Source organism: Bos mutus, chromosome 8 (assembly GCF_027580195.1).
Source record: "Bos mutus isolate GX-2022 chromosome 8, NWIPB_WYAK_1.1, whole genome shotgun sequence".
In the NCBI taxonomy this organism is placed as follows: Eukaryota; Metazoa; Chordata; class Mammalia; order Artiodactyla; family Bovidae; genus Bos; species Bos mutus.
The window spans coordinates 21271075-21297850 of NC_091624.1; the positions used below are offsets into that span (position 1 = coordinate 21271075).

At 39.6% G+C, this 26776-nt stretch overlaps 1 protein-coding gene across 1 annotated transcript in view; it reads left to right on the forward strand.

Moving 5' to 3' along the window:
- The first annotated feature begins 418 nt into the window (after positions 1–418).
- The window catches only part of GRIN3A (glutamate ionotropic receptor NMDA type subunit 3A), a 211903-nt gene continuing 185545 nt past the window's right edge, over positions 419–26776 (forward strand). The window contains exon 1 of the mRNA XM_005908425.2: positions 419–1684. Within this exon, the coding sequence (XP_005908487.1) occupies positions 986–1684 (699 nt within the window). The 5' untranslated portion in view covers positions 419–985. The remainder of the gene's footprint in view (positions 1685–26776) is intronic.

Consider the following 26776-nt stretch of genomic DNA (forward strand, 5'->3'; position numbering starts at 1 on the left):
AAAAAGACATCGAAAAGGAGCTTCTTAAAGTCACTGCCTCTTTCAGCCTATCCCAGATAACCACTGGATTTCAGATTCCTCAGGCGCAACTCCGAATTCAGAATTCGTTTTAGGGCGCAAGGAATATCGCCAACTACGACTCCTGGCCTTGGAGGGGCGAGAACTTGTCACGGGTGCGGGAAGCGCCACCCGCTACTCTCAACCATCAGCGGGCGTTTAGCGCAGCCAAGCGACAGGCCGGCGCCTGGCTCAGAAACAGGGAGGCGCCGGCTGAGGTGGGGAGAACTTTGCGCTCCGAGCAGAACCACCCTTTGCTGGCCAGTCGCGTCGCTCCTCTGAGGAAACCGGCGGCGGCGGCGACTGGGCGGAAAGAGGACGAAAGAAGGAAAGGGAGGAAGTAGCGAGGGAAGAAGAAAAATGAAGCCAGCGCTGGGGGAGCCCGCGAGAGGGCGGCCGACGGCGGAGCTAAGATTTGGCTGCTTTCTCGCACCCCAGGTGTGAACCCCCTTCTCCTGCGCGAGGCCAAGGAAATAAGTGGGTCTCGTCTGGGCGGAAAAAGAAGAGTCAAGAATCCAAGTGAGCTTCTTGCCTCCTCGCTCCCCATTGCCCCCTAGAAATCCTCTCGGCTTCTCAGCCCAGCCTCCCCGCGGGACCGGACCCAGTGCCCCAGCCGCCCTGCGGATGGGGCGGGCAGGGAACGGGCGCCCAAGCCGCGGGTGACCAGCGCCGCCCGCCCCGCTCCGCGCAGGGACCGGGCGGGCAGAGGATGCGAGGCGGAGGGACTTGGGAGCGGGTTCTGAGACTGCCGAGGGCGCGCTAGCCTCCCACTTGGATGGCCCAGAGTCCGCTCCAGCTCCTGGGACCGCTTCGCCAAGCCGAGTGAGCGGCGCGCGGGACCTGGGGGCGGAGACCTTAGGCGGCGGCTGCTGCAGCCGGGTGAGCCGGGCGCAGGAGGGGGCGCGCTTTCTCCCTGCGGGTCTCAGTAATGAGGAGACTGAGTTTGTGGTGGCTGCTGAGCAGGGTCTGTCTGCTGCTGCCGCCGCCCTGCGCACTGGTGCTGGCCGGGGTGCCTGGCTCCTCCTCGCACCCGCAGCCCTGCCAGATCCTCAAACGCATCGGACACGCGGTGAGGGTGGGCGCGGTGCACTTGCAGCCCTGGACCACGGCCCCCCGCGCGGCCAGCCGCACCCCGGACGGCAGCCGGACAGGCGCCCCGCGAGATGAACCTGAGCCAGGGACTTGGCTGCCCCCGGCGCCCTCGCCAGGCGCACGCTGGTTGGGGAGCGCCCTGCATGGCCGGGGGCCGCCGGGCGCACGGAAGCCGGGGGAGGGCGCCAGGGCCGAGACCCTTTGGCCTCGGGACGCCCTCCTCTTCGCCGTGGACAATCTGAACCGAGTAGAAGGACTGCTGCCCTACAACCTGTCTTTGGAAGTAGTGATGGCCATCGAGGCCGGCCTGGGCGATCTGCCGCTCTTGCCCTTCTCCTCCCCTAGCTCGCCGTGGAGCAGTGACCCTTTCTCCTTTCTGCAGAGCGTGTGCCACACCGTGGTGGTGCAAGGGGTATCGGCGCTGCTCGCCTTCCCTCAGAGCCTGGGGGAGATGATGGAGCTCGACTTGGTCAGCTCCGTCCTGCACATTCCAGTTATCAGCATCGTGCGCTACGAGTTTCCACGGGAGAGTCAGGTGAGAGGAGTCTGATGCTTGGAGTGGAGATGGATGCCACTAGGGGCCGGGACGGTAGTGGGGGCTGGGGTGGGGAGGCTGGGTGGCGGGCGGAGAGGGAAAACCCGGGTGAAGACCTTAGGGACGTGGGGCTTTACAACTTTGATATTGTTTGAGGATCGGACCATATCCGTAGGTTATAGGTAGAAGGATCTCAGTAGAAGTAAAATAAAACACATTAAAACTCAGATGGAAATAAAATGAGAGGTAGAGGTAGCAGGATGGAAGGAAGAAAGTGGGAGAATAAGCGGAAAAGTAAGTCTTCACGTTCTGACCAGCTGGGAGAAACCTAGTGGTTACCCGATGGAAGTTGAAGTCCCAAGTTCAGGAGGGTAGAGAGCTATCGAGGTTCTAATGACCAGCGCGGGGGATGGGCATAGAACAGCCCGGATTGCCAGAGTCTTTCAGGCCCCGGAGGATCTCTGAAAGCAACTGTCAGAAAGAGCACCTCTCTGACTTTGGACGACGGCCCTAAGCTTTAGGCGATGGTGTAAAGAAAACACCTCCCTCTGAATTCCTGTGCGTAAACATGATATCTGCAATTAGTACAGAAGCAATAGTCTGGTAATTAGTCTTGGATACTGAAAGGCATTAAAAACATAATCTGATACCGGAAAAATGGATGGGAGGACTCATTTGGGATTGTGTCTTTGTCCCTACCCTCTCTTTATGTGATGTGGGTTCAGAAACTGGCTATATTTAGTTGTGTTCTCAGCCCATTTCTGCACCAATTGTCTAGAAATAAAGAAGACTAATGATTTCGTTTCCTATGGGTTAAATGTGTGTGTGTGGTTTCAATAGAGGAAGCTATTTGTGAACTTAACTGTTGACAATTAATAATAAGATAAATATTTTTTAAAGGCAGGGTCCTCTTAGCAATGGGAGATTTCTGCATTTTGTGCATTATTTTTTAGTAAGATATCAAGAATTATTAAGCATTGCACAAAGTATTTATGAAACAAATAGGTAATTGTCTTTGGTCCCATTTTAAAGACTGAGAAACTGAGGAAAGTTCAGAGGCTTGATCCACATTGGTTGGTATATTAGTAAGAGTCCAGACTTAGGAGAATTTCTCTCTGTATCATTTTCACTCTGTCACTGTAGCTGGAAAAAATATTTCTAATCTCTCTTCTTCCACTTTGATATATATACAGAGATAAGAAATAAAATGAGTAAGAGCAAATACATATGAAAAGTTTGATCAAATCTATGCATAATATATGAAGAGAGTACTAAAGGTTTCTTTTTCTAGAAAAATGAATCTTAACATTTTTAATCTTAGGAAGGGTGGGTTCAGGCTACTTTCTGCAGTTGCCCAGAAGATTCCTATTTGATGTTGAACTGTAGAGATTTGATCTATAGAGTGCAGACTAATTAACTTTAATCTAAAATATTTCTGTCACCTGAATCTGAATGACTATAGGCAGCAGATGGGAAGGCTTGGAAAACACAGGTGCACAATGCTGCCAATAGCCAGAGTGTTATAAACACGAAATTGCATCCATAGGGGTGTATCATTATTAATATTATGCAGAATCAGACATAACAAATGCAAGAGTCAGCATAACTTGCTTCTCATCATTGCTTCCTTATTACCTAATACTTCATACATGCTAACAGTGTTCACAGTCTCCAGACTCCTTTCCATTTGTAGATTGTTTGCCAAGAGTCTTAAATAGCAAGAATTTCCCCCCAAATTAGTGTTCCTTAGTTAGAAGTGAAATTGTGTCCGCTCCTTGATGAATTTTTGTGATATGCAGCACACTTCAATAAGGAGACCAGAGAAACTGTGAAGTAGCATCTAGAATCAGTAAATTTCAAAGCTTTAGGACCGTTGGAGGGCAGAGAGTCCTCCAGGGACAACCCTTGCAAGCTGACAATAAAATAAATACTGTGTCAAGCACATTTGCTTCTGTATTTCAATTCAGAAGTGTATTTAAAATCACTATTGTCATTGTTACTTTCATGGCACACATCTTGAAAGGGGGGAATTATTGTTTTTGACTCAAATCTAGTTTGGCCAACTGAGGACATTTTCTTTCATTTATCTTTGTATTTTAACTTCAAACATATCTAACCTGTCTTACTTTAGTATATAATTTAAATGTCTTTCTATAATGTTCTATATTAAAAATGTCCAGCTCAATGCCAAGTCACTGTAATATGTAATTTTAGGATATGACCATCATCTGCTTTCAGCAAAAATAAAAACTGATCTTTCTCTGGCTTCTCCTGAAAAGTGGAATTTTATCTAATACAGTGATGAGATTTTTTTTTAATTTTCTAAATATAAAAGCATGCTGAAGTCATTTTACACATTAAATAAATTTGGCTTAAATTAGCCACTGTCCTTATTAGAGTCTCCTGCCCAGTGACCTAGTTTGTTGACTGTGCCAGTGCCTAAGTAAAGGATTCTAGAAGAGGGTGGACTTGTCCACACAATCATACAAATCAAAATTGCTTTCAGAGCAGGAGCAGCAACATGTTTTCTCCCACTTTCTTTTGGGCTACTGATATTTTTCTGTGAAACCTAATTAATAAATAATGGTTTAGGATTGCATCCTGCCACAACTCCTGAATGAAGATACCACTGAAATGATCACCCCCTGACAATAGTCATTTTATTTCAATATACTGTTCATTCAGAACATAAACACATAGGTCCATCAGCTTGATTGGAACAAACTTCCTTCAAGCATGGAAATCCATTAAAAATAAGATTGTTAGCTACCCCGCTTTAGAAACCATATGTGTAATATCAGTACTTAGTAAAAGCTTAATACAATATTACACATAGGATAAGATCAAACCATTCTTCCATCCCCAAAATTCTGACTTTATTACACCCAAATCTCCACTTGAGGCCAACCGAATTCTGTTCCTATGACCTTCAAATAATGATGCTGCACATGGATCCAGTTACATTTAAGTTACTTTGTTACTTTAAGTTCCTACAGTTCTTTCTTTCTATTCACACCCCCTACTACTTTTTCTTAAGAGAGTTTTATATAGTTTCTCCAGAGTTAACACTTCAAAATTTACTTGCTGAGGTAGTGACAGATACACATTTCTTTCTAAAATGTATCTTATGTTAATTCCATATTGGTTTCATTAGGCAGAATTAATGGAGTAATATAATTGGCTTAGATTCAAACCCATGAAATTAAAAAGAGACTACATTGCTATTTTCATCTCTCATGGAATGTACCATCCACAATGTGTATCATGAACTATATATGCCAACTAATTAATATATGTTTATTCCCATGGGAATGTAAGTATTTTAGATGGTCCATTTTTATAATACAGGGAGAAGTACTGAAATCTGTTTATTAGAATTTGACTAGCATGGTGCCACTTTTGTATGGCACAGGGGAAAAAGCAATGCTATCACAACATAACTTACCTGCCTCGTGAGGGGACAAGTGAAAGACATTTCTTTTTAAAACATCTGCTCTCAGTTGTGGTAGTTTTCCTTGACTTTCTGCACATAGGCACTGTGCTCTCTCTTGGGGGAAACATATTCTTCTACAATTCATGATGAATGACTGATAGTAGCACCTAATTATTGCTAACGTGAAGATAAACGATTTCAAATTAAACATCAAGTGATGCAAAACTTTTCTTAGCAGTATAGACTCCTCTTGAAAAAATAAAACTAGAACTAATTTGGAAGTTTTTATTTTTAATCTGGCAAATTTTTATAGCACTTATTTTTCTAGATAAATAGATCAGAAGACACTAGCAAACACCATTCATTGGGCAGTTAATCTGTCTCACCCCCTTTTCTTTGCGACTGCCATAGAAGAGTCTATAGAGAATCTTGGGTCTTGATCCCCTTGGCTGATACATCTTGGGGTTAACTTATGATTGAATCAACAGAAGACCAATTTTGGTGTCAAATTCCTTCCTGTTTTATCTTCTGGTGTGGCAGAAGTCACCTTGGATTTTGTGCCATTAGATTGTATTTCATGAATAGCAAGTAGCAAGTCTTAGTCGCTCAGTCATGTCCTATTCTTTCCAACTCCACGGACTGTATCCCGCGGACTCCTCTGTCCATGGAATTCTCAGACAAGAATATTGGAGTGGGTAGCCATTCCCTTTCCCAGCGGATCTTTCCAATCCAGGGATCAAACCCAGGTCTTCTGCATTGCAGGCAGATTCTTTACCATCTGAGCCACCACTCATTAACCAATCATTTTGGTTAAATGAGCACAGTTATTGGAAGGTATATTAAATAATACTCAGAAGACTCAGTCTACCCCTGCCTCTTACTGGCCATGGAATTTTAGGGAAGTGCCTCTGGTCTCTGAGCATCTAGGCTTGTCAGTCAAAAGAAGGTTGACTTTACCAATCTGACAGAGTTGTTGTGTGAACCAAATAAAGAAAGTGATGCACTGTGAAAAAATTTATAGTGTTAGCTAAATAACCAGTAGAGAGGTGTTAGTTTTGATCTGATAAGAATCATCCCAGTCCTAATTCACCACTAATGCTCCACTACTTGTTATTAATCAAAATGAGATTTGATTCACAGTGTAATGTGTCTTCATCTTCCACCTTACTCTATACCCACTCCCTCATTTTATTTCTCTTAAAAGCAAGTGGGTTTAGCACCCACCTCCTGCCAAACAACTGTGTTCCTGAATAGTTTACCCCCTTGCCTAGCATTAGAAGACATGCCAAAGCTACCGTTTCTATACCAATGGCAAATTTTTATAAATGCATATCATCAATGCAGTTTCTAGAGCCTTAGTTATTACCATAGAAGCTTCAATAAGATGCCCAATAACATTTTTCAGAAATGTTTGTCTCTCATACATCTCCTATAGGAGAACTTATAGTAGATTGCTCGCGAGGCTATGGCCACAAGGTCTAACCTCTCTACCCCAACTTCTCCTGCCACACCACTAAGCACACAGTTTGGCTCATCTGAAATTATTTTCCTGGGAAGTCTTTCTTGACAAAGCAGTGTGTTGCTTCATAGTGACACACGCTCCTTAACTCATCTCGGATAGGCAACAGTTGGCAGACTAGCTGCTTTGAGTATCATTGCCCTAAGCAACACTGTGGAGCTCTCAGAGCAAGGTATTGCACACTTTAGTGGCACCACACAATGTAGAGATGACTTCTTTCTCTTTTCTCCTGCCTAGTCTAGCTGCTGCTCCTCACATACACAAAAGAGTAAAGAAACAGCACAGCACCAAAAATGGGATGCAAAATCTCTAAAACTAGGCAGGAAGGAAGAAAAAAACATCTCAGCATCTGTCACACTGCTTCTTGAGTCAATGCATGAATAACAAACTAATTAAAATCTTTAAGCCACTATTTCTTACTCAGATCTTTCCTATGGGGAATGGTGGGAAATAATTGGAGAAAAGGTAAACAAGGAGTAAGCCAGCCACCTTCCCCTAAACCTATTACATCAGCTAGACTTGCAGCTCTCCAGAATATAAAAGGTTCAGACACTTGCAGGGGAGACGGTGTTTCTCCTCCATTGAGGGAACAGGTTGATCATACTGACCTGGGCTGGTATTGTGTCAGTTGGAGAAAACTGACCATGAAAGGCTAGTATCTGGTTGGCCAGGGATGGTCTGTCTGTAGAGATAAAACTTCAAGGATTCAAGCGGTAAAGAATTAAGCAGGATGACTTTTCTTTTAGTAAGGGGAATTATTCCTCATTATTATTCATTTGAGACATAGATTTAGGAAAAAATCCAGTCATATATATTTACATAAAATTTGTGCTTTTCAAGGCTCCTTCACAAATGTGCTCATAACATACCTTTAACAGTCTTGTGAGAAAAATAACAATGTATAGACAGCATAAAGGGGCAGGAAAGGCTATACATTACAGAAAGTGAGAGGTCACCAACAGGAAAAAATACTAAAGCCTCCCTATTAATTTAGTATATTTGTCAGCCTATAATCTGAGAATCCATCACTGCTTTTGAATTATTGCAGGAAAAAAGATAGAGTGACATCTACTTCTAGGTTTGATGGTTAAAAGCATATTTTACACTAACTATCCAATATAGTTTAATTCAGTGAATCATAATATAACTTTACAATATAGTGCTATGTACCCTTTCAAAATGAAGATATATTTATTGACACAGAATAAAAAAATGTATATGTTTTATGTAAAGTGTGACCTTCTATAAAATATAAAGTCTAGAACTTTATTAAAAAGTTAAATGTGATTATAAGTGAATGGTAGAAGTCTAGATTTTCCCCTATGCATGCTTCTTTTTTTCTAAAAATAAGTATGCATTCCCTACACAATTAAAAATAAGAGAGGGACATCCCCAGTGGTCCATGGCTGAGACTCCATGCTCCCAATGCAGGGGGCATGGGTTCAAGCCCTGGTTGGGGAACTAAGATCCCACATGGGATATGGCCAAATAAATAAATAAAATTTGGTTTAAAAAGTTCTCATGCCACAGCTAAAGATCCCATGTACCACAACTGAGACCTGGTGCAGCCAGATTAATAAATATTTTTTAAAAAAACAATAATACTAATAAGAGAAAAAAGATGAGTCTTCACATTTCCTCACCACTGCTTTCAATACTTCAATATGAAAATAAAGATTTCAGTAATAAATTAATTGTAGAATATGTTTAAATTTATCTTTTACATCCATATTTTCAATTTTATCCTCACAATTATTTTGAGAAAGTTAGTGTTTATTTTACAAATCAGACAATAATAACATATAAATGGAAGAAATGCAAGCTAGAGGTGAAGAGAATAGGTTTTTGAGATGCACCGACCTATGTTTGAATCTTAGCTCTATAGCTTTCTAGATATCATACCTTGAGAAACATGCCTGGTATCTCCATGCCTCAATTTTTGATCCACAAAATATGACCATCTCATAAAGTTACAATGAGGATTGTGTACGGTAAAGTTTGCATATCATGTATGCAAAGTTCAAAGCACACCACAGTATATTTTTATTCTAATAATCATTCTTTTAGCACATAGCGTTAGCCTAACTTAATAGAAAACTAAAATAATCAGAACGAGAGCTTAAATATTCTAGCTTGCTCTCTCCGGAGTACTTCTAAATGCATTTTCAGTATGCAGATGATATTTAAACTTACGAGATCTGATTCCAGTGGCCAAGCTTAAGAAACAAACAGATGCTGCTGTTTTGAAACCCCATTTAGGGTTCCAGTTCACTGAGGTGCACCCTCAGGTTAGGTACGTGTAAATTTAGTCATCAATGAGGTGAATGATGACCAGTTGCTTTTTTTGTATGGATTCTGAATGACTGGATCTTTGGAGCAGTTACAGAGGTGAAAAATAACGTTCTATTTCTATTTGTTGATATTAGGAATTCACAAGTCTTGCCTTACCTACTACCCTAATTTCTCACAGGCTCCCAGGAACTAAATCTAAGGAACAGTAGAAGCATGACACAGTTGAAAGTTTTGGCTTCTTGAAGGAGAGGGGGAGAAGAGGGTTTTTAGAAAGGGAAGAGTCTCAACTTGATGTGGATTTAAGGTTCACAAGTTTCCCTTTTTTCATGCAGGCTTTATATCCATACTAATGGATCTAACTTGTGTCATTTATTAGATCCAAGTTTAGGGACAGTAGCATTGTTACATGGGCTTCCCAGGTGGCGCTAATGATAAAGAACCCACCTACCAATGCAGAAGACATAATAGAAGAAGATTTAATCCCTGATCCGGAAGATGCCCTGGAGGAGGGCATGTAAACCCACTCCAGTATTCTAGTCCGCAGAATCCCGTGGACAGAGAAGCCTGGTGGGCTACAGTCCGTGGGGTCACACAGAATCAGACATGACTGAGTGACTAACACACACAAACACACACATACACACACAGCTTTGTTATATACTAAGGATTACAAAAGATATCCATAAAACAAACTCTGTGTTTGATTGAATCCTGACTGTATCAAAATCGTTTGATGCATTTACAGCTTTCAGGGACTTTTAAAATGTGCGTCACTTTTCTGATTATGAAAGTAATGCATATGGGCTACTGCCCCATGGGTGTCCTGACATATCCTTGAGTAACATTTTTTTATGTATTTTATTCTCTCAAGGATAATGCTTTAGAATTTTTAGAAACACTTGGATACAAGTAAAGAAAGCCTTATTGTCACTCCAATTGTACATTGGAATCAAAGAACAGAAAAAAAGAATTCACCTTTTTAAAAAAAATTTTTCTGAAAAGTCAGAGTTGACATGGCTTTCGAAGCATGGACATTCTGAGTTGGTGGAATTTCTGTATTAAAGGATGGTATTTTCCTTTATATTTGAGCCTAGTTTTGTATTTTCAAGGCTCTGCAAGTGCTGAGCCTGTACAGTTCCAAACAATGGCTCTGTCTGGGTCTTTCAGTAGCATTCTTAGGAATGACTTAGACATGGATTGTCACTACTCACCCCTCAGTTAGAGGTGGTCGTTAGCTGAACTTTCAGTACCAAGGCTTTGGCTGCACAGAATCTGTTGGTGTTTTTTTTTTTCTATTGAAAGCCTCATCTCAAAGCCAAACAAAAGTTTAATGAATACTCTCCAGGTAAAAAATAAAAATTTTTATTTCCATAAACGAAGTTGGATGCTCAGCATGCCTTTATCTAATAGAATTACTATCTGGCTCAGTTGTGAAATTCTATTTGTTCAGTCCCAGCCAGAGGTACTTAAACAGGGATTCCATTTAACAAAAAATTTACTTCTATGTGTTGTGAATTTAATAGGTTCAGATAGAGACCTGTTGTTTTGATGCTATACGAGGAATTATTTTGAGTCATGTCATACAGTGTGTTATACACAGAAGGAAATGCTTCCGTGTACACCTGAAAATGAATGGTAAATCCAAGCCTGAATTAAGCCAATGTACCTTCGCCTGGTTGAAAGTACAGGGCGCCATCTAGTGGTCCGTAGAGTATCAGCTCAGTTCAGTTCCGTTCAAGCGCTCAGTCGTGTCCAACTCTTTGCGACCCCATGAACTGCAGCACGCCAGGCCTCCCTGTCGACTCCAACCTCTCAAGGCAAGAAAAGGACTCCAAGAAGCTTTTAGTCCTTTTCCTGGTCTTTTGACCATGGGACATCTAGGTTAGTCCATCTAAGAAAAGATCTTCTTTAGCCTTCTAAGAATTCCCAACAATCTCTGCTGTTCTGCCACCATAATTGCAGTCATATACCTTAAAGTACACACACCTCGCAGTGTATAGCTAGAGGAGCTGGGAGAAAAATGTGAATAACTTTAGAAATGTAGGATGGTTAATTATTTTTAGTAGCTGTATTTACTATCACTTTGTTTTATAATGCAGCTTGAAAAGATGTAGCCATTTTATTGTGTTAAGCATATCATTTGTTCCTTTATTCTGATTATAAAAAAATTATGTTCTTTGTGGATAATTCTGAAAGTTAATAAAATGCCAAAGAATAAAATAAAAATTGCTCATAAACCCACAGCCCAGAATTCTAGACATATGTATGTGTTATAAAATTGGGATCATGTCATTTTATGAAATTGTTTAACATATAAACATCTTCCCATATCATTAATGTTTTTTCTATTTTTTAATGGCTTGATAGTTTGCCTTTGAATGGGCTGTTTCATGATTTGTTTAACCAACCCCTGTTATTTGGACTAAGTTTTACCATAAAAGGATAAATGACACTGCTACTAATGGGACTTTACTTTCATCCTCCTTAATTAACATTCTTATAGATTTGGTGCTGTGGAACACCCTCTGCTTGAGTTCTGTGGCATCATCATGGTTTTATTTCATTTTTTCTTTTTTAGTCCCTTCATTGCCTTTCAGTGATTGTGCTTCTTGTATTTGACCCCTTGTAGTAGTAGCCATCGGAGAAGGCAATGGCATCCCACTCCAGTACTCTTGCCTGGAAAAGCCCATGGACAGAGGAGCCTGGTGGGCTGCAGTCCATGGGGTCGCTCAGAGTCGGACACGACTGAGCGACTTCACTTTCACTTTTCACCTTCATGCACTGGGGAAGGAAATGGCAACCCACTCCAGTGTTCTTGCCTGGAGAATCCCAGGGACAGGGGAGCCTGGTGGGCTGCCATCTATGGGGTCGCACAGAGTCAGACACAACTGAAGCGACTTAGCAGCAGCAGCAGCAGCAGTAGTAACCATAGTGCTGTGCTGTCCAATTTTTAAAAATTTTTTAATTGGTGGAAAATTGCTTTACAATTTTGTGTTGCTTTCTGCTGTACAACAATGAAAGTCAGTCATAATTTTATACATATCCCTTCCCTCCTGAGCCTCCTCCTCCTCCCCCTGCCATCCTGCCCCTCTAGGTCATTAGAGAGTGCCAGGCTGGGCTCCCTGTGTTATTTAGCAATTTCCCCCTAACCATCTATTTTACACATAATACTGTATATATATCAGCTACTTTCTCAGTTTGTCCCACCCTCACATTCCCATGCTGTGTCCACAAGTCCATCTCTACTAGTTTCAACAGTACCATTTTTCTAGATTCCATATATATGCATTAATATACAATACTTGTTTTCTCTTTCTGACTTACTTCACTTTGCATAAGAGGCTCTAAGTTCATCCACCTCACTACAACTGACTTAAATCTGTTTCTTTTTATGGCCAAGTAATAGTCCATTGTATGTATGTACCACAACTTCTTCATCCATTCATCTATTGATGGACATCTAGGTTGCTTCCATGTCCAGTCTATTATAAATACTGCTGCAAGGATCACTGGGGTACCTGTGTCTTTTAGAGTTGTAGTTTTCTCAGGGTATATGCCCAGTAGTGGGATTGCTGGGTCATATGGTAGATTTATTCCTAGTTTAAGGAATCTCCATACTGTTTTCCATAATGGCTGTATCAGTTTATATTCTTATCAATAGTGCAGGAGGATTCCCTTTTCTCCACATCCTCTTAAGCATTTATTGTTTTTAGATATTTTGATGATGGCCATTCTGACCAGTGTGAGGTAATACCTCATTGTAGTTTTGAATTGCATTTCTCCAATAATGAGCGATGTTGAGCATCTTGTCATGGATTTACTGGTGATCTGTATGTCTTCTCTGGAGAAATGTCTGTTTAGATCTGCCCATTTTTTGATTGGGTTGTTTGTTTTTCTGGTATGAACTGCCTCTGTATTTTGGAGATTAACCCTTGGTCAGTTGCTTTGTTTGTAATTATTTTCTCCTGTTCTGAAGGTTGTCTTTACAACTTGTTTATAGTTTCCTTTGCTATGCAAAAGCTTTTAAGTTAATAGGTCTCATTTGTGTATTTTTGTATTTATTTCAATTAATCTAGGAGGTGGGTCAGAGAGAATCTTGCTATGATTTATGTCAAAGAGAGTAACTGCCTGTGTTTTCCTCTAAGAGCTTTGTAGTTTCTGGCCTTATATTTAAGTCTTTAATCCATTTTGAGTTTATTTTTGTGTATTGTGTTAGGAAGTGTTCTAATTTCATGCTTTTATATGTATCTGTCCAGTTTTCCCAGCACCTCTTACTGACTAGGCTGTCTTTTCTGCATTGTATTATCCTTGCCTCCTCTGTCAAAGATAAGGTGCTCATATGTATGTGGGTTTATCTCTGGGCTTTCTATTTTGTTCCATTGATCTATATTTCTATTTTTATTGTGCTGTCCAATTGATAGCTGCTGCTGCTGCTGCTAAGTCACTTCAGTCATGTCCGACTCTGTGAGACCCCATAGATGGCAGCCCACCAGGCTCCCCCGTCCCTGGGATTCTCCAGGCAAGAACATTGGAGTGGGTTGCCATTTCCTTCTCCAATGCATGAAAAGTGAAAGTGAAGTCGCTCAGTCGTGTCCGACTCTTAGCGACCCCATGGACTGCAGCCTACCAGGCTCCTCCATCCATGGGATTTTCCAGGCAAGAGTACTGGAGTGGGGTGCCGTTGTCTTCTCCAAATTGATAGCTACTAACCCTATATTTGGTAGCATATTAAAAAGCAGAGCCATTACTCTGCCAACAAAGGTCCATCTAGTCAAGGCTATGGTTTTTCCAGTAGTCATGTATGGATGTGAGAGTTGGACTGTGAAGAAAGCTGAGTGCCGAAGAATTGATGCTTTTGAACTGTGGTGTTGGAGAAGACGCTTGAGAGTCCCTTGGACTGCAAGGAGATCCAACCAGTCCATTCTAAAGGAGATCAGTCCTGGGTGTTCTTTGGAAGGAATGATGCTAAAGCTGAAACTCCAAAACTTTGGCCACCTCATGCAAAGAGTTGACTCATTGGAAAAGACTCTGATGCTGGGAGGGATTGGGGGCAAGAGAAGAAGGGGACGACAGAGGATGAGATGGCTGGATAGCATCACTGACTCGATGGACGTGAGTCTGAGTGAACTCCGGGAGTTGGTGAAGGACACGGAGGCCTGGCGTGCTGCAATTCACGGGGTCGCAAAGAGTCGGAATGATTGAGCGACTGAACTGAACTGAATTGAACCCTATATTCATTTAAGTTTAGTGAAAATAATACAAAATTTAAAAGTCAGTTTCTCAGGCACTCTACACCCATTTCAAATGCTCAGTGGCCACATGTGGATAATGGTTCCTGTATTTGGCAACACAGATATACAGCATTTTCCATCTTCACACAAGTTCTGTTGGACATTTCTACTGTTCTCTAGGGCTTAGAGTTTTAAGCAACAGAAAACTCACTCAATGGGCTTGAAAGTAATGGGTTTATGCTGAAAAACTCCGGGAAGATGACAAGGAATAGAACTGCTTGAGGGCAGTTGGGCTTCATCACTGCAAAGGTGCTGGGCAGCTACTTTCTTCTTCACTTTCTCTAGGGCCCAGAAGCTCTTCTCAGGGCTCTCACTTCACATCTGCTCCATCCTCCTCTCTAGAGAGCAGTGTCTTCCTCTGCCCTGCTGTAACTTCTGCCTGAACATGGTTCTGATTTCCCATGACAGGACTTAGCCTGAACTCTCTGTGACTTTATCACTCTGATCAAATCATCTGATTATGTTTCTTATATCCCCCTTAGCCCACATTCTCCAGATGTCTAGTTGTCTCAACCCACATAGAATGGTTTCCCCTCCAACCTTCCTTACTCCAGAGAGCAGTGACCAGCCTCCCAAGTGAAGTTCTCAACATAACCTTAGAATACAGCAGGAAATAGAATAGCAGAGCCACTGTTTCAAAAGAACTTATATTCTAGTGAGGAAGGCAGACAATAAGACATACGAACAAATAAATATATAATATAGTATTATTAAGTAAAGGCAAGTACAAGGGAGAAAAATAACTCAGGGTAAAAGACTAGAGAATGACGATGGTTAGTCACAAAGGCTTGCCTGAAGAGGTAACACTGCACCGCTGATGGAAGTAAAGAGTCAGCCATGCAAATTTCTGAGTCCCCTCAAGAAAGGGGACTCATTACAAGCAAAGAGAGCAAAAGTGCAAAGGCCTTGAGGTAGGAATGAGCATAGCAATAATTATTTGCTGAATAAATGGATCATCCTTATTACCATCTATAACACTATTTGCTAACAAGATCACAGTTTCAAAGAAGAAAGTATAAATAGTGAGGCAATAACCCAATTTACATTCTCAAGATTTAGACTCCTTAATTTTTCTTTTTGCATGTGGTGACACCAAGAATTTCTAACTGGAATTTCCAGTTATCTCTCTTTATATTCTTACCTTAAACTCAAAATATGTAAAGATATCTTCAGATGGTACTCTCTCCCACCTATAACAATATTTCTCATAACATCTTTAGCTTCTCCCTTTTCTTGGCATCTCATTCTGTTGCCTTCCTCGGTATGCTTTGCATGTCCTTACCGTATTCTTCCTTCTGATTTTCACAAGATACTAGCTGCTCCCACCAATACTCTTGTATAGCCCCCTAATATCTCTGCTTCCTTTCCTCCAAACCATTCTGCACACTGCTTCTAGATAAATCTTCTTAAAGCAAAGCAACTTTCATTCATTTATTCATTCTTTCATTCATTCAGCAAGCATAAGGTACACTGCACTGAGAATAATGCCTCTCCACTGCTCAAAAGATACTTTATTATGGCAATGGTATAATTCTTTTTTCACTCCTCAACACTCCTGATGGATGAAACTCACACCTTAATAACAATTACTACAGGACTGATTCACAAAATTGGAGCAGGATCTACCAACCTTAAAGGAATACATCATATTCTCTAGTTTTTGTGGATATCGTTCAAAAAGCATTCCATCCCCCACCCCCAAGATTCTGACATGCCTTCCCTAAAACCAGGAAAACACAGATCAATTACCATCAGCAGTCTTACAAAACCTGGTCCTCAAGGGCTTCCACAAGCAGGTGAAGATAATTCTTTCTGGTCTGTGACATTCTGTTGCGATACACATGCCCAGAAAATATAAGATCTCTAGGAATTAAAATGTGGTATTTTTTTAAAAAATCGATAAATGTAAATCATCGTATTAAAAAGCACTTATCTATTATATATCTATATAGAAAGACAGATATACACCAAGTTGTCATGATTTGCAGATGAATTAATCTCCAATTCAGAATTGATTTTTCCATTGAAGCAATGTTATCTGTGGCTGTTAAGACCTCAGGCCAGACCACAAAACCCTGTTTGATCATAATAGAGCAGAATTCTGATTTTGGTAGTTCTATAGGCACCAAACACTATCTGTAACAGTCTCTTTTGTTTGAGATGAAGGGGATGTGGAGTGAGGAGGAGAACCAGAAGACCTGTCTTCAAATTATAGCTCCAGAAGCATCTGAAAACGGCTTTGGTAACCTCCCTGAACCTCAGTTTCTTCCATTATAAATTATCAATAGTACTCATTAAACAGGTATTTATGGAGGGCCTCCCATGCTATTTTAAAGAATTGATAGGGGTTTCAGTGAGTTAATATACATGAAAATACTTTGTACATTCAAATTTTAAAAACAGATGAGAAGCATTTTTATTGAAACATCTTTTTCTTTGAGAAAATGATTCTAATCCAGTTTGAAAAAAGCCAAGACATATCTTTCCAGGTACTCTTGGCAGTAGAAACAGCCCACGCATGTTCTATCACCCGGCATTGAACTAGTCTGGTCATTTGTGCATGCTAACTCACCTCAGTCATGTCTGACTCTTTGCAACCCCATGGACTGTCAGGCTCCTCTATCCATCTGGTTTCTCCAGGCAAGAATACTGGAGTGGGTTGCCATGCCCTCCTCCAGGGGATCTTCCCAGTGTGGTCATACTGTAACTCCTAACTGGTCAGCAGCAGCCGGAGAGGGAGGAAAGAAGAGGGCTTTCCATCTTCCAAACAGGGACTAAAAACATCCTAACTGCTTGCACAGTTCTGCTGCCTATCTTAGACTTGAGGAGGAAGGAGAGAGTTTGAGGACTGAACAGGATAGGAGACCCACACCCAGGACACAGATTAGAATGAGACACTTTGGAAATCAAATGTTAAAGCTAAGATTGCCTGCTTATATTCGTAAAAATCCATTAGTTAAAAGTTTTGAGATTGCACCGGTTTCCCAATAATACTCCATCATGGGTTAGAAAACTGGAAGATAATTAAATCTCATTCTGAGCTTCATTTCAAGTCTGCCTTTAACACTTGCTGGACAGCAGCCACTTGAAGATCTTCATCAAGAAATAACTGCAGCTCAGGCCAGGAAATGCTTAGGATCCCCCTCCTGTGATGACGTAACCCTAGGAAAGATCATGAATAAACCAACAGGCTGACCTTGGCCTATACCACCTGTGCCTACAGTAGTTCTGTGATCCCCATTCTTAACTTCTCTGCGTCCATTCTTGGCTTCTCCATTATATTCTCCAAGGTGCTGTCAGGAGAGAGGTGGTTCACTCACTGCTTGAACCCTTTCCCTACATGCCCAAAATATCATTATTTCCAAACTTTATGCATTCATGTACTCCCCTCGTAGTCTCTGCTATATCTGTGATCACCTATTGCTGTTTTGAAAATTAACTGTTTTCTTTAAATTTATATTTAAAGATCTTTTATTAAGACACTAATGAGAAACCAGTATCCCTTGCCATAAAGAGAAGTTAATTGTGAAAATAAGTATAGAATGAAAACAAAGCAATTCCAGCCAGGTAGAATTGCCTGAGCCTTTTTGTAAAAAGGAAATTTTCCAGGTGTTAGAGAAGTGTTAAACACATACTAACACCAAACCGAGGCTTTCTCCTTGATTTAGCAGAAGGATTAAACATTTAATTGAAAAGGGATTAACTTTCTCACTATGTGATTCAGAGTTTTTTAATGTCAAGCCCCCCAAGCAACCTAAAATCCTCTCAGTAACCACCCACACAGCCAAGCTCTAACCTATAGGATGAATTCTAAGCAACTTTCATGTGACATTCAAGACCTGTCATCATCCAAGCCTGGCTTATTCTCCTCATTTCTTCTAGATACTAAGCACTCCCTATCCCAAGCAGTCTGCACAGTGCTGTTCCAAACCTTGACATATACTGCTCCCACTGTTTGGAATCCCTTTCCCCTTGTGTCTGCCTAAAATTCCTATTTAGCCTTCAAAAGTAAATATCAGTTGCTCGGTCATGTTTGACTCTTTGCAACTCCATGGAATGACTGTAACCCTCTAGACTCCTCTGTCCATAGAATTCTCCAGGCAAGAATACTGGAGTGGAGAGCCATTCCCTTCTGCAAGGGATCGTCTGCATTGCAGGCAGATTCTTTACCATCTGAGACACCAGGGAAGCCCGTTTAGCCTTCAAAACTTTGCTTAAATATCACGTGTGCACTGTCCTCTCCCACTGCAGTTTGTTACTTTCACTTTTACGTCACTTTTCTACCTTGAACATCCTTCTTTTCTAGATCTGTTGCATAGCTTAATAATTATTTGCTGATATATGTGTCTCTCTCTTCCACTAAATTGAACCCTAAACTCCTAGCACAGTGAGTGGCTCATAATAGATGCTCAGTGACTGTTGATCAAACTGAATCAATGGTCCAGTGTAACACAGCTAAGTAACACTGGTGGGAAATTCCCCACCTGTCAAAGTGTGGGTGATGTGAACTAAGAAGTGTCCCATGTTATGAAAAAGAATTCTCATTCACTAAGTAGATAGAGTTCGCGACCACCTAGAATTTACTATGTTATGTAGAACAAAGCTGGAAGAGTAAGACCTTGAGGAAATTGATTTCATAAGAAATAGAAAAAGTATTTCTTCACCCTATTAAACTTTTCATGTCCTTCATTTTCCCCAAATAGGTTTTAAGTTTTCTGGAGACCACAGGGGACAGAAAAGTGATGTTGTTCTTGTGGCTTTGGGTCACTGCTTTCTCAAATTCTCACCCCTGTTCCCCAGCCAATGTCTCTATATTGTGTAGCCAAAGATTTCTGACTTACCTGTAAAATTAGAAAAATTCAGAGTTAATGAAAAATAAAGCTACTTGAATTAATCCTTAGTGAAAAACAGAGAAAGCCTGGAATTGTATTTTATTCTGTTATCTCTTATCAAACAAAATATCAGGGAATCAGGCAAAAGTTCAGATCTGGCTAAGGTCACTGCAGATGGTGACTGCAGCCATGAAATTAAGACTCTTGCTCATTTGAAGGAAACCTATGAAAACCTAGACAGCATATTAAAAAGCAGAGACATAACTGACAAATGTCCGCATAGTCAAAGCTATAGTTTGTCCAGTAGTCATGTATAGATGTGAGAATTGGACCATAAAGAAGGCTGAGCGCCTAAGAACTGATGCTTTTAAATTGTGATGCTGGAGAAGACTCTTGAGAGTCCCTTGGACTACAAGAAGATCAAACCAGTCAATCCTAAAGAAAATCAACCCTGAATATTTATTGGAAGGGCTGATGCTGAAGCTGAAACTCCAATACTTTGGCCATCTGATTCTAAGAGCCGACTCATTGGAAAAGACCCTGATGCTGGGAAAGATTGAAGGCAAAAGGAAAAAGGGATGACAGAGGATAAGATAGTGGGATGGCACCACCATCTCAATGGACATGAATCTGAGCAAACTCCAGGAGATGGTGAAGGACAGGGAAGCCTGGCATGCTGCAGTCCCTGGGGTCGCAAAGAGTCAGACAGGACTTAGTGACTGAACAACAACAAAATTCCTAGCTTCCCGTTGTACTCACTGTTTTTTCTGTCATTAAGTGTAATTCCCTAGACTTTCAGCCCCCAGAGTGGTGGCCACCTGTGTGTTAGCAACATCAAGATAGCTTTTCAAAATATACATTTTCAGACTTATCAAATCAGAATCCCTGGATTTGGATCATACAAATCTATCCAAAAACCAAACAACTTCACAGGTGATTGTGTCCACAGGTGATTCTGAGTATCACAGGGAACCACTTATCCTAAGAGTCTCCCCTAAAGCGATTTTCAAACCTTGACTGGGTGCCACCTGAAACAAAATCACATGTAGGTAGTAGTTTTAAAGTCTAGATTCTAGACTCGTTGAATTCCACTAAATTGTGTGTTGTGGCCTGATACCAGCTGTTTTTTTCTTTTTTTGAAGAATCTTCCCCTAGGTGAATTTTATGTATGCGCAGCACAGTTAGAGACTCAGTGACCTGGGGCAAGGTATCAAATTCAGATGTCATATAGGAGCCAGGAAGTTAACGGAAATGTGGGAAAACAGTCCCAAATAATACGGCGCACGTGTGCTAAGTTGCTTGTTGTGTCTGACTCTATGGGACCCTATGGATGGCAGTCCACCAGGCTCCTCTGTCCATGGGAGCGGGTGGCCATGCCCTCCTCCAGGGGATCTTCTCAACCCAGGGATTGAACCTAATCTCATGTCTCCTACTTTGGCAGGTGGGTTCTTTACCACTAGCGCCACCTAGGAAGCCCCCAAATAATATGATCGGGAGTAGTAAAAATTGTAGATAACTGAATAGAGCCTAACCTTTCTGAGGGAGGTAGTCAGCCACCACTCACCTCCAACAAGCTGTTACTCATGGGATGTTGCCAAATATTCTGTATTTTCAAAGGATGCCAGACTGGATATTTTTTTAATGTAAAATTGTCCTTGTGTGTGTTTTAGCTGCTCAGTCATATCCAAGTCTTTGCAACTCAGTAGATTATAGCCAGCCAGGCTCCTCTGTCCATAGAATTCTCCAGGCAAGAATACTAGAGTTGGTTGCCATTCCCTTCTCCAGGGATTTTGCTGACCCAGGGATCGAACCCGGGTCTCCTGCATTGCACGCAGATTCTTTACCATCTGAGCCACCAGGGAAGCTCCAAATTGTCCTTAAATGTTGATAACTAACTCATTTTTGTTTAACTTTACTGAGGTATGATGGATATAACATTGTAAGATAGTTAAAGCACAGAATGTGATGATTTGATATACATCTATATATCAAGTGAATTAAGTAGCTGACTTTTTTTTTAAGAAATCAGCTTATTTTTAAAAAAATAATAATAATCTGCAGGCTTGCTAGAGCTTTAGGATCATCATTCTGGATTAGAAACGTTAGTACATTGGAGTAGGCAAGTATTAAATAGAAATGCCTCAATGACTGGATAAGCAAGAGGAAGTGACAGAGGCCTGTAACCATAACAGGTACAGCAGCTTAAAGGTGCAGTTTGGAAAAACTAGAATATGTGCCTATTATACAGAAGAGATGGCCACCCTCATCTGAAGCAAGAGAACAAGAGGGAAAATAGGTATTAAAAGATAATGAATGTAATCCATTCCAGGTGTACCCATAAATGAATCTTAGAAATCTTACTCATAAAATAGAGATAATGAGATGATAATAACTACTCCTAGTGTTAGAGGTACTGATTAAGTAGAAAAATTGCTCTCAAATAGATTAGCAATATCATATGACATATAGTAGGTACTCATTTTTTTTAATACACTAGTTCCATTATTTTCTATATTCCTAAGCCTCTGTTCCCTTACATTAAAGTTAACAGGCATTATAGAAAAGCAAGATTATGGCAAAACTCTGGCAAACTCCCTTGATTTTGTGTGTTTTTTTTTAAGAAAACTGAAAACTTTATATAATGAGACAATTAATGAGATAGTGATGACAAAGTGATTGAAGTACCTTATAAGAGGGACTCATAAGAAATGTCATTTCAAAATACAAAAATGTCCTTGTATTTCATCACTGGCATTCTTCCCTCTACTGTGGGTTCAGTGATTCTAAATACTGTGAAAAGAAAGCTGTTAAGCAAATGGTCTGCAGAGTTCTTGTAGATGATTCCCAAAAACCTGATAGAATTCTGGGCCAGAGTGATCTAGGAAGGTTGCTTTTACTTTATTTTATTATGTATACATATTTACTTATATTTAGGTAGTATTTATATAAATACATATATTTACATAATATATATATGTAATATGTACATATTACTTATGTAGTTATATAATCATGTATATATTCATACATACATATACATTTGTACATACATATATACACATTTATTTACTTTATTAACTGCAGTTTGCTATTCATTGACTTTTATCATGTTTATATGAGAAACAATGCAATGGTAATATTGGACACTGTATTTAGAGCTTGGAAAAGAAATAATCTCACCATTTTAGCATACTTTTCCTTTCAGTGTTTGTCCTCTTGTATACATGTTTCTGTCTCTCTAAAGTTAGTGTTTTCTGTTTTACTTGCCATTATAACCCAAGGATCTATTATAGTGCTTTGCACATAGTGGTCACTCAGATATTTTTAAAGGGACGAACGAATGAATTTCTGAAATTGTAAACGTACAGTTTTGTATTCTGCTTTACTCACTTGCATCATGTCATGAATCTTTTACAAGTCACCACAGACTTCAAACAACTCATATTTCTCTGTTTTATTTACCTCTAATTATAAAATAAGAAAATATGAGTGTAGAAAAAAGGTCTTAATTTCACTATCAGAAACAATCATTATTGCTAGTTATCTCAAATGTCTTGAGGTATTTCTCCTAGTGCTTGTTATATAGAACTTTTAATGTGGAGAATTTCTATTCAGATTCTTTAATTTTATGTGATATTGCTAGTGTTTTCCAAGTCCCGGGAAACTCACTGTCATCATTATTTTATTAGCTGCGTATTATCCCAAGCCTAGAATGTTGTATATGCCTAAAATGTTAAGTTTTTCTTACAAGTTTTGTCAAAAAAAAAAACCCCGACAATTATTGTGGAATAAAATGCTCTGCAATGAAAATCTTTGTTCACAGAATCTTTGTCCATTTTATAGATTATTGCCTTAGCATAGATTCTTCGAAAGGGAAAATAAGTGCCAGTTAGTTGGAGTCTTTCCAGGGATCTTTTTCACATAGGGTATATGAATGGCATATTTTTACTTTCTACACCCTTATATATATCCTAGTTTGGCTTTGTTTATTTTTTAACAGATAAAAGACATAAAATTATTTCCCAAACAAATTCAGTTAGGTATCACTCTATTGTCTCTGAGCATCTAACACAGCAGCAGTGAGAAATCTATTTCTTTCTCTTTTTTTCTTTCCTTTCTTCCTAAATGTTTGACAGTTTAATTAAAACATTTTTGCAGATATGTCTAGGTACAGTTTGCCTTTTATTGATTTTGTGAAGAATGAAGTTGGTCCATAAAATAAAATTCAAAAAACAAAAACAAAAATTTTTCTGCAAATATGTCTTTGAATAATCCTTCTGTTCCTGTGTACATGTTCCTATTCTGTACATGTTCTGTTCCTGTTCCTAAGGCTTCTTCTGTCTGAGGTACACCATATTTCTGAGGTTTGTTGCTTATAGTGAGGTGACTAAATAGTTTATATTCAAACCAGGACAGTTTTAAAAGTGAAAAAGGAGGGAATGGTTAGTAATTACATAGGACAATCGGCATAAAACAGGAACTGAATGAGTACAAACTGAGATGCACAGTCCTTCCCCATCCTCTTCCGTTATTTACAGTTCTTGTAATAATGGGAAAGGATTCCATTTGTTCTGTATCCTGAAAATTTTTCTAAATTTTGTCTTCCATGTCAGTAATTCAAGGAACCCCCAGGTGGCACAGTGGTAAAGAATCTCCCTGCCTGTGCAGGAGACACAAGAGATGTGGGTTTGATCCCTGGGTTGGGAAGATCCCCTGGAGTAGGAGAAGGCAACCTACTCCAGTATTCCTGCCTGAAGAATCCCTTGGACAGAGGAGCCTGGCAGGCTACAGTCCATAGGGTCGCAGAGTTGGACACAACTGAGCGAATGAACACAGACACATCAGTAATTCAAAGCTTTGAAATAGCTCTCATGCCTTTTAGGTTTCCAAAACATATTTGAAATCTATTGTTGAATTTCTAATTCCCTGTTTCTTTCCATTTACACTATTCTTTTTCATCCCATTTATTGTTAATCTCAGTATTTCTCCCTCTGTGAATTACTCATTTTTCAAAAAGTCATGTTATCCTTAATGTTTAAATGTCAGGGTTTTGTGGGTTTTCTTCTTTTTTATAATTTTACTTTGGCTTGTAAAACAAAATATTTTCAAAATACGTCTTTCCTTTGTTCTGCAGCATCTTTATAGGGCCCTTGTTTTATTGGGTGGGAGGAGGTATTGTTATTCTAGAGCAATAGGAAATCAATCTGTCTGCCAACAAAGACTACTAGTTGCCTTACTTTGAATTCACTTTTATTCTGATTGAATCCTTTTCTAATAAATAAAGCTAGACAGGAAGTTGCTGTGCCCCTTGCCTAAACCAAAGCTCAGTCTTTTAACAATCATCAGGCGTGTGGTGTGACTCTGCTGAACCAAGCTGGAATCTGCTTCTCTGAATTTGCCAATCTGCTGAGTCACTTTCTGATAATATGAACCAGTGACTCTTAATTAGTTCCTCAACCTAGGCAACCTTTTCAAAATACATCAGAATTTCAAAATACATACGTGGCTCCATTCCAGACCTCTTGGCTCAAAATCTTGAGATATAGGCTTGTGTGTAAAAAATTTCCCAGGTGTTTCTGATGTGCCCTCTTGGTTGCGAATCATTGATCTGAACCAATGAAGTACATGAAAAAATAAATGAATAAATAAAATCACAGCAGTAGGTTTTGCATGTCTGCTAGAGTATTGATCCTGCTAAGTTCTATGGTACTTTGCTTGTGGGAATTAAACTTCTCCCATATTCCTCTTGGAGATGCAATATCTCTTTTATTAAATTTAGGAATTAAAAACACTAATCCAAGAAGGGATGTAACTGAATGTCATTCTGACTACCTCAAAAAGCAGAACTCATGCAATAGAGAGGCCATGGTGACTCTTCTAATGGAACTAAGTAATAGAAAGAAAGAGATGATAATCATTATAGGAGTTAAAAGCCAGAGGACCCAGGTTACCTGAGTTTTAATCCTATCCCTGCCATTTACTAGGGAAAGGTAACTAGGTAAATCACTTAACCTCTCTATGCCTTAATTTCTTCATTTATAAGATAGAGATACTAGAATCTATCTCACTGAGTTTTAAGGAAGATTAAATGAAATAATTTATTAAAAGTGTTAAGAAATGGATATATTAAGTATATATTAAGTATTCAAGAAATGTTAGCTATTATTTTCAGATACAACAGTAATTTCATATTCTTTTCTTCTGTTCCCCTAGTTTACAGTTTGTGCAACATCTTTCCATTCTAGCAATAAGTGGATTGTTAATAAAAGTTTTCAAGTTGTGAGCTTTCATATTTTTATGCCTTATTTATTTTTTTTTTTTTTTTTTTTTGTCTCTGCTGTGGTTTCTTTTTTTTTTTTTTTTTTTGCACATTTTTAATTTTTAATGTCAAGCTTAAAGAAAAGTTCCAAAAATAATACAAATAATATCCATATAACCTCTGCCCAGATTTTTCACTTGTTCTTATCATTTCACCCCATTTCTTTATTATTTGTCTGCTCCCCACCCAAAAAGTTTTTTTCTAAACTCTTGGAAGGCCTGCTGCAGATATCATGGTTTTTATTCCCATGAAGTATCCCACATACTTCAGTACATATTTCTGAATTTCCTAAGAATAGGGATATTCGGTTAATAACTGTAATAGTACAGTTGTCAACTTCAGTAATTTAACATGGATAAAATACTTTTATTAAATCTACTGTCTGTATTCTAATACTGTTAACTGACCCTCAGTGTCCTTTTTAGCACTTTTTTTCCTTCTAGTACAAGATCTAGTCCAGGATCAGATATTGCATTTCATTGTCATGTTGATAAAGTCTCTTTTAATCTGGAACACTTTTACAGCCTTTCTTTGTTTTTTATGATATTGTCATTATTAAAGAATACTGCCCCTACTTTGTTTTTTTTTTTTTTGACAGCTTTAATTTTTCAGCACTTTTTTTTTTTTATTTGATAAATTTAACGCTTTTATTGCCATACCTCATTTTACTGTGCTTTGCTTTAGTGAGCTTTATAGATACATGTTTTTTGTTTTCCCTTGTTAATTTTCTGTTTAGTTGATTTATCCGTAAGTGTGAGTGGGGTATTAAAGTCTCCCACTATTATTGTGTTATTGTTAATTTCTCCTTTCATACTTGTTAGGATTTGTCTTACATACTGCGGTGCTCCCATGTTGGGTGGATATATATTTATAATTGTTATATCTTCTTCTTGGATTGATCCTTTGATCATTATGTAGTGACCTTCTTTGTCTCTTTTCACAGCCTTTGTTTTAAAGTCTAATTTATCTGATACTGAGTATTGTGACTCCTGCTTTCTTTTGGTCCCAATTTGCATGGAAAATCTTTTTCCAGCCCTTCACTTTCAGTCTGTATGTGTCCCCTGTTTTGAGGTGGGTCTCTTGTAGACAACATATGTAGGGTCTTGTTTTTGTATCCATTCAGCCATTCTTTGTCTTTTGGTTTGGGCATTCAACCCATTTACGTCTAAGGTAATTACTAATAAGTATGATCCCGTTGCCATTTACTTTATTGTTTTTGGGTTGAGTTTATACACCATTTTTGTGTTTCCTGTCTAGAGAATATCCTTTAGTATTTGTTGGAGAGCTGGTTTGGTGGTGCAGAATTCTCTCAGCTTTTGCTTGTCTGAAAAGCTTTTGATTTCTCCTTCATACTTGAATGAGATCCTTGCTGGGTACAATAATCTGGGCTGTAGGTTATTTTCTTT